General features: G+C 36.6%; 1 protein-coding gene across 3 annotated transcripts; it reads right to left on the reverse strand.

Annotated features, from left to right (window-relative positions):
* Positions 1-248: 248 nt before the first annotated feature.
* Positions 249-7,608, reverse strand: LOC110615311 (peroxisome biogenesis protein 6). Of its 3 annotated transcripts, XM_043956908.1 has the most exons (17): positions 7,145-7,608; positions 5,960-6,595; positions 5,622-5,865; positions 5,324-5,465; positions 4,861-5,044; positions 4,263-4,454; positions 3,204-3,488; positions 2,918-2,989; positions 2,351-2,437; positions 2,119-2,241; positions 1,891-2,001; positions 1,768-1,806; positions 1,543-1,664; positions 1,439-1,458; positions 1,314-1,363; positions 1,017-1,097; positions 249-731 (listed from the first exon to the last, which is right to left on the reverse strand). In XM_043956908.1, exons 1-17 carry the CDS (start codon positions 7,403-7,405, stop codon positions 642-644), a joined length of 2,739 nt encoding a protein of 912 aa, XP_043812843.1. In that variant the 5' UTR covers positions 7,406-7,608; the 3' UTR covers positions 249-641. The 3 variants fall into 3 exon arrangements, with proteins under 3 accessions (XP_043812843.1, XP_021612821.1, XP_043812844.1); XM_021757129.2 differs by having other exon boundaries at positions 1,314-1,458; positions 7,145-7,605; XM_043956909.1 differs by lacking the exons at positions 249-731; positions 1,017-1,097; positions 1,314-1,363; positions 1,439-1,458 and having other exon boundaries at positions 1,569-1,664; positions 1,768-1,809.
* Between the last annotated feature and the right edge of the window lie 417 nt (positions 7,609-8,025).

Below are 8,025 nucleotides of genomic sequence, written 5' to 3' on the forward strand. Positions count from 1 at the left end.
GGAAAAACCACTCTTTACAACCGTCTGGAAGGAAGATTGAGAATTTGAAAAAACTCGTTCCAACACCACCATTTTTTTTCTTCAAAAAAGATCATATTAGAAAAGCTTAAAGATGCTCGTATTTTATCCCAGGACCAGAATCCAATGATAGATTCAAACCTATAGTAATGAATTTCACAATCAACTATCGTTAAAAAAAAAAAAAATCAACGTTAGTATTTAAGTTTTCCACCAATTTATTAACCATGTCCTCACAAAATGACAATAAGCTTCATACACGGACAAAAATGTGCAGATACAGGAAGCAATCCAATTGCTTCAAGTCTAAACCACCATTCACAATTCAGCATGGCATTCCAAAAGTAGCACATGGGATGTAAATTCATGGGATCGATAACCCAGTCCAAACTATATTACGAAGACATGTTAAATTCCAAGCAGCGGCCCCATTTAAGATAACAAATCTTTGGCAACATAAGCAAAGGAAACACTGCATGGAGTTCTTGTGTCAGCATATGTTTATTACTTGTATAATTTTCTTGTACCACAAATAATCAACCACCATTCTGCTGTATATGGCATACAAATGCGTGCAGATCTTAGAACAACACTGTGATATAGTACAGAATTTCACCGTAACTTTATCTTGGTGCTCCTTCAAACTGATCTCGCAACATCTCATATTTCCTAAGCTCTGCCATGGAGAGGGAAGGAGACAGCTCAGCCAAGACCTAAGACAGGAGGTAGCGTCCAGCTGAGTTTACAATGTATTTAGAATTGACGAATCAAAATTTTATTATTATTGTTATTATTATATGCAGATTAATTTTATCAAGAGAATCTGTGTGGGTTTGCGATTAGTTAATTAAAATTTTATAGAATATTTTTATAGAATATTTTTATAAGACAATCTCCAAGTCATGGATCACTCTTTAGTCTGTAGTGTCAAACCCTCTTATACAGATTAGGTAAGATAATATTTTCATCAAATATTATTAACTTCTACCCTTGCCTACCTTTACAAAGTCATCATATTCAACGACCACCGAATCAGGTTGATGGACCTGGGAAGAAGAATCTGATTCTGAACTCAAAACCTGCAGAAAGATAATGATGAAGCATTAAACTGCAAGCAAAACTTCAGAGCACACAAGAACGAGTATAAGAATCACAAGGTGTCTAGTTAAATGAGAGATGGGGAAAAAAGATTATAACTATGATAAATATCAAGAAGATAAAGCACTTTAAATATCACGCAATTAAACTGAATGTGAACTATACTTCCATGAGCACTGATATAATAACTGGCCCACCTTGCGCTTTGCAGCATGAAACCAGGCATCTGCACATAAAGCATACATGTCTGCACCAGTGAAGTTTGGAGGGCATTTCTTTGCTATCGAGTAAAGAGAGATATCTTGGTGCAATGTGAACTTACGAGTAAGCGCCTTAAGGACCCTAGGAAGTAAAGGCACATGTGAGATTGAGAATTAAGAACATGGAATTGATAACAAATACATATAAATTGTAAGGAATGCTAACCGCTCCCTGTAAGATGCATCAGAGTTAACTCCAACATATAGCAGCTTATCAAATCGGCCTGGCCGAAGAAGTGCTGGATCAATTAGATCTGGTCTGTTGCTTGCTCCTATGATAAAGAGGTCCTAAAGAACCATAAAGAAACAGGAGGCATTTTTTTTTCTTTTTTAAATAGAAGCAACATTAAATAAAAATACGATATGGTAAAAGAGACAATTAGTAATTTACTTGTGTGGAATCATTTAGGCCATCAATCTCTGCGAGCATCTACTGAGGAACAAATTTGTCACATTAAGTAACCAAGTAATTAATAGGAAAAATCTTCATAAATGAAAGCAAAAATATCTTCACCTGAGAAACTACTCTATCCATTACACCACCAGAATCTCCTGAGGCACCACGAGCTGGTGCAAGAGAATCAAGTTCGTCAAAGAATATTACACAGGGGCGTGCTGACCTTGCCTGAAAAGAACATATATTTTGAAAATTTGTGAGTAAAAGCAAAAACTATAAGTTCTGAAAAGAAACGTCATGCACACATTAAAAGGGCATAAGTTTGAAGGAAAAAAGGATCTTTACCTTCTGGAAAATGTCACGGACATTTTTCTCCGACTCTCCTATGTACATGTTGATCAATTCAGGCCCTTTTACACTTAGAAAATTTAAGGAACATTCTGTTGCTACAGCTTTTGCCAGTAAAGTCTGATAAGTTCAAAATTAAGAAGTTATAAAGCAACTTCTTTCCTTTCTCATTAACCAGAGAGATGGTGAATTGAGAAATCTTGTAAAAATTTGCAGCAATAGGACTCACCTTTCCTGTCCCCGGAGGACCATACAGCAGAACACCAGAGCGCTTACGCAAGCCAGATGAAAATAAATCCTTATGCAGGAGAGGTAACTGCAGATGTGGAAGACGTGTAACTCAATTAGACAAGTAAGGGAACATGCTAATAGTTGGTCATCAAGCTCTCAACATTCTCCAGTATATTTGATATATTACATAACATATGAGCATTCGCCAATTAAAGAAAACCAAGAGGTGAAAAACAAATATAATGCAACCATTTTGAATTCCCCCTTTCCCTTTAACTACAACGAAGATTAGGCCACTCCCCTAGTTCCATCTATATTCCTTCATTATGGCAATTCTGAACTCCTATTCTTTAAGATTATAATCATACATTCTCTAGAAGATAAAATTATTTCTCTTGTCAAAGCTGGCATGTAACAGAATATGCAATTATGGATAGAATTTCTACTTCCCCGAGGATTGAAAAAAGTGATGGTTGCCTTAAAGATGGAGGTGGCTATTCCTCATTTTGTACACTAACCATAAACGCAATATGAGTGAGGCAATACAGGTAAAGAACAGGCCTACCTGAACAGTATCCAAAATTGATTTCTTCACCTCCTCTAGTCCACCAACATCTTCCCACTTCACATTAGGAACCTATGATGAAGAAATTCAGAGCAAAGAAAATAAGATACAAGAAAACATTCCAAAGAAAATACCAAGTTGAACGATACATCATAACTACAATTTAGAACTTCTGCCAAAAGAAAGATAAAATTCTATCATGCAAGATGCAACCAAATGGTTGACATCGACAATTATGTAACATTATGGTTTGGAAATTGAAATTACCATTTGTGAGATAACTAACCTTTGGAGTACCTAGTGCTGATGCATTCCTCTTCTTAGAGCGTTCCAAGGCTCTCGGCAAATATTCTTTCCCCATAACATTAGGAATATCATTGCATGTTTCATCGTCCTGCACTACTTTGACTCCAAGAGAACTACCCATTTCCTCGAGCTTAGCTTCATCAACTTGAGTATTGCACTTTGAGATTAAATTCGCACCAGCATCAGCAGCTAAAGCACGCAAATCGCGTGGCATGAAACCAGATGTCTGTCCCACTATGTCCTTCACTGCATCCTCCAACCCACTCTGCAAGAAGCAACTATCTGAATGCATCTAAGTCAACGATCATGATTGAAAAAAATATGATCAGCATGAAATGTAATTACCCAAGGGAAATGCTACATTGATACCCATGAGTCCTTAATGATCTCAATCAATAAAATTAAACATGATTAAGCTCATAAAGAAGTTCTGTTCAGTTACTGATAGGTTCCAGAAAATCAACCAATTACAGCCCATGTCAATCTTCTGGTCAACTAAACACAAGCACGACCATTGAGTAAAACTTAGATCATCATGAAATTGAATTACTTAAAAGAGATGTTACGTTGATAGACTGATACCCATTACACAAATCCTCAATGGCCTCAATTAATAAAATTAAAAACAATTTCAGCTCACAATGTGGTCCTATTCACTTACTGATAAGTTGTAGAAAAATCAACCAATTAAAGTCCATGACAAACTTCTGGTAACTAAATAGCCATGCCACCCAAAAGCATACCAAAAAAGAATACTTTTGAATAATATCATCACAATCCAAAAATTGTTTTTTGGATTCACAATGCCTGATTGCCTCATATGCAGAAGAAAATAAAATTCAACAAATGATTCTCGAAAGTAGAGGGGATAGTAGAGGCTCTTGGAAAAAATAATTAGAGGTCAGTTGTCACAAATGAATAAAGAGAAAAAAAGAACAAGTTTTATTCCCACTGTTGGAGATAATAATTTAGCATGAGGTAAAACAATTATTCACCAAAAACATGGATAGACCAAAGATAATTTACTCTTTGGACATACACTTGAGAGGAGCTCTGAACCACTTTGCAGTAACTGAGACAACATTTCAACCCTCTGTTCCTCAGTGGGAGGACCCATGCTTATTTCATGGCTGAAGCAACGCCTTACAGTTGGAGGTAGACCCTCAGAACTCTCAGCAGTTGCGACTAACAGTAACTGATGCCTACTTATTTTTCCAGCATCCTTGACTGGCTGCATCAGCAAGGTACAAGAGTAAGCATCCCTGACAAATCCTAACACAGTACAAGTTCTATTATCCGAGTACATAGCAAATAATAATAGTTTTTTCCTTCTGTGAGATGAAATTGCATTAACATCTTAAAGTTTTAAAACCATGAAGGTCCTTAGAAGTACTTCAGTCATGAGAGACTGCAAGACACTCTGAATCCCTCAGTTATTGGTCTTCTAAGTCAATTCAGTTCCTAAAAATGTACATTTTCATTTATTTCATGATTGTGCTCTGACTTGCTATGAATCTTTATAATTTTGCACTGGAAGGTCCCCAACCATTTCTGGAGGGTACCAAGGAAGCTGAAAATTTTGTTATTTAGTTTATGACCAGTCTTGATGAAAAGAAACCAAAAGTTACATATCTTACAGGATCACCATTTAATTTTCCATTGGAGTACTTGTCACCATCTTCAACATCTGGTTCAGTGAATTCCCTAATAACTGATGCAACTTCTGAGGTAAGACCAACTTGATCATTTGATGAACCATCTTGTGAGTTCAAATTTCGGAAGACATCAAAATGACGCAGAAGAAGAATTGTAGGTGAATATCTGTCACCAGATCATGACATGAGGAACAATAGCAATGCAACATAAACATGGAACATTCACTAAGATGAGAAAAAAATGACAGCAAATGATATAACCTCTTCCTTTCTTCATTCTTTAATAGAGGATATTAAATAAAATTCTGAGAGTTCAAAATATGCAACATGTATGTGATATTATAACGATTTATTACTGGCATCAAAAAGCAAGATTAAAGAATGACATAGCTCACAAGTCCTAAAACAACTTGCATGTGCCATGCCCAATGATCAACTGCTTCACCTTTGAGCAGTGTTGAAAGCCTGAGCTAATGCAACAGATGTATTTCTGTCAGAGGATGACATAAGATTATGACAGCTGAATTCCACAACATGAAGGCCCAAGCGACGAGAAATGTGTCTAACTACAGTTCTCTTTCCACAGCCTGCAAGTCATAGACAAATAACCTATCTTTAGTAATTAATATGCCAATAGCAAAGTCGTGCTCTGGTAATAACCAAAAATTTCATTAGGAGGGATCACTTTAAGGCATAAATTTACTTTGTGGTGATAATAAAGAATCAGAAAGCAAGAGGCACACCTGCTGGACCATATAGTAGCACAGAAATTCTGAATTTTGAAGAAAGCGCCGATGGGCACAATGGTGGTGAAAGAATGGAGGCCAAAGTTTTTACTGTGTCCCCCTGGAAAGGGGGAAAACCTTTGGTTTCACCAATCAGCAGATCTGGGGGAAGAGCAGAAGGAACAGTCCCTCCAAGAACTAGGGCTGTTTGAGTGTGGTTTACTCGAAGAATGATTTCATCAGATGGCTCCATAGCAACTACCTGAGGATATCAATTGCCTTTGAATGAAAGCCTGGCATATTATCACAACCACTTGGCCTTTGGTGCCACCAAGGAAAAGTACAGGGAAATTTACCTTGAAGTAGATAACGTTATCACTTCTATTTTGTGACCTTTGGCTGCAAGGAATGCAAATAACCGAATTGCAATTCCAATTTATGCAGATGTTGAAAATATCACCTCTTGCTAGGTATCTATCAGCTTTAAAATAGTTGTGTAATGCCAAATCAATCAATTCTTGGCGTTCTTCAGCTTCAACTGATGAACTTCCTTTCAAAGATTCCAGTGTACCACATTCTGGTATCTTGATAAAAGAAACTCTTAAGTGTGAGGCGTACCTTGGCAGTTGAGCCAAGGGTTCCAATCCTAAAGTGATTAAAGAACCATCACCAACTTCTGTAGTAGTCTCATTGTCCATTTTAGCATAAAAAAGAGATGCTAAGGTCTCATTCCCTTGGTGAACAAGTGATTTCAAACAAGATACATGCAAGTCAAGGTTAAACGCTAATAGAGGAGAGAGATATGCAATATCCTGGTCTAATAATGGAATGTCGTCTGAAGGCAGTCTAAATGAAGGAAAAACGATCATTGTGTTCGGAGGATGGGAAACTGGTCCTTTATCACCAGATGCATGTCCATGAGTTCTTGGGGGATCTAGAATTACAACCTGGGCAATCCTGTGTGCATTTGTTTCAATATTCTTGATAAGCACCTAGTTTTGAATAGAGAACGCAAATTTAATCAGCCGTTGGCTTTCGCAAGAAAATGGATAACATGGTTCACATATATATATCACATCACAAAATCTAGTCCACAACAGTTCAATTGAGGGCGTTGTGTATGATATTAAACAATTTTGTAATCAGCAAATTACAATAATTTATATGAATTTGGAAAGCAACAGTCTATTGCATGATAATGACAGCAAGAAACTGTGTTTCCTCTTCTTTATATAATCCAATCAGAAAGTTTGGGGATAAAATAACAAATCCAGAATAGAACTAACAATGAATCCTCCACAGGCACGCACACACACACACACACACACAAGTTTAATTTCCAAACGTTCATAGTGTTTTCTGTTCATATACGCCACAGTTCTCAGCATAGAAGAGTCGAATGAAATTTTCATTTTCTTAGGTCCAACTGCAGAGAAGTTTCAGCATCAAAAACTTTCTTCAGTCTTATTTTCCTACCAACCAAATAGCTTCCCTCAAGTAAGTACCTACTGGCCCTCGCAATTTAATCAGTGAAAGCTTACCAGCGAACCAGAAGTTACAGCTAATCGCTTGAGAACAGCAGTGGAGAGCCCAACCAAAGCAGAGTCGTCAAGAGAAGTTAGTTTAGAATCTGAAACGCTGGACTTGGAGAACCGGAGAATTCCCGCTCGTAACTGTAAACTCGGCGAGACATCATCTCCAGCGACTTGGTCCCCTTCGCAAAGAGTGGACAAGCTGAGTACAGAATCAACAAGTAATTTGGTTGAAGAGAGAACCAGAGGTTTTCTCCTTCTCTGGACCATTGATGCACACAATAAACCGCAGTCCGAAACCCTAATTCTCCCCGACAGACATGTATGCTAATAAAAATACTCGGGCGAAGAAAGAAAGCAGGAGCCTAGGCTTCTGCTATTGCAGTAATACAGTTGGATAGAGCTGAGTTTGAGCGCTAATCGATGAAAATTTCTTTATGTTCGCATTGGTCCTCGCAATGTTGACGCCAAAATTAACCATTTTAACGTAAGCGTAGTGCTTCGTCTGGGCTGGGCCTCGGTCTCCCATTCTTCTCTGAAAAAACATAACTGGGAGAGGACTAGTACACGAGGAAAATACATTTATAAAAAAATTAAATGAGCTTATAATAATAAAAATCAAACTTACAAGGAAAATACATTTTAAAAAATTCGATAAGGTCTAAAAAAATTCCAAAATGAAATTATTAAAAAAAAATAAAACTAATTAAATAGTAAAAATTTATAGATTTTTTGAGATTCATGATAAAAAAAATTGATAATAAACGTAAAAGAATAAATAGGAAAATATTAATAGAGTAACGTAAAAAGTGATAATAAAATAAATGTAGATGTCTAGTTATATAATATGATGGTTTTATATTATTGAGATTATTAGAGAAAAAAAAAAG

The sequence above is a fragment of the Manihot esculenta genome, chromosome 5 (genome assembly GCF_001659605.2).
Source record: "Manihot esculenta cultivar AM560-2 chromosome 5, M.esculenta_v8, whole genome shotgun sequence".
Lineage (NCBI taxonomy): Eukaryota > Viridiplantae > Streptophyta > Magnoliopsida > Malpighiales > Euphorbiaceae > Manihot > Manihot esculenta.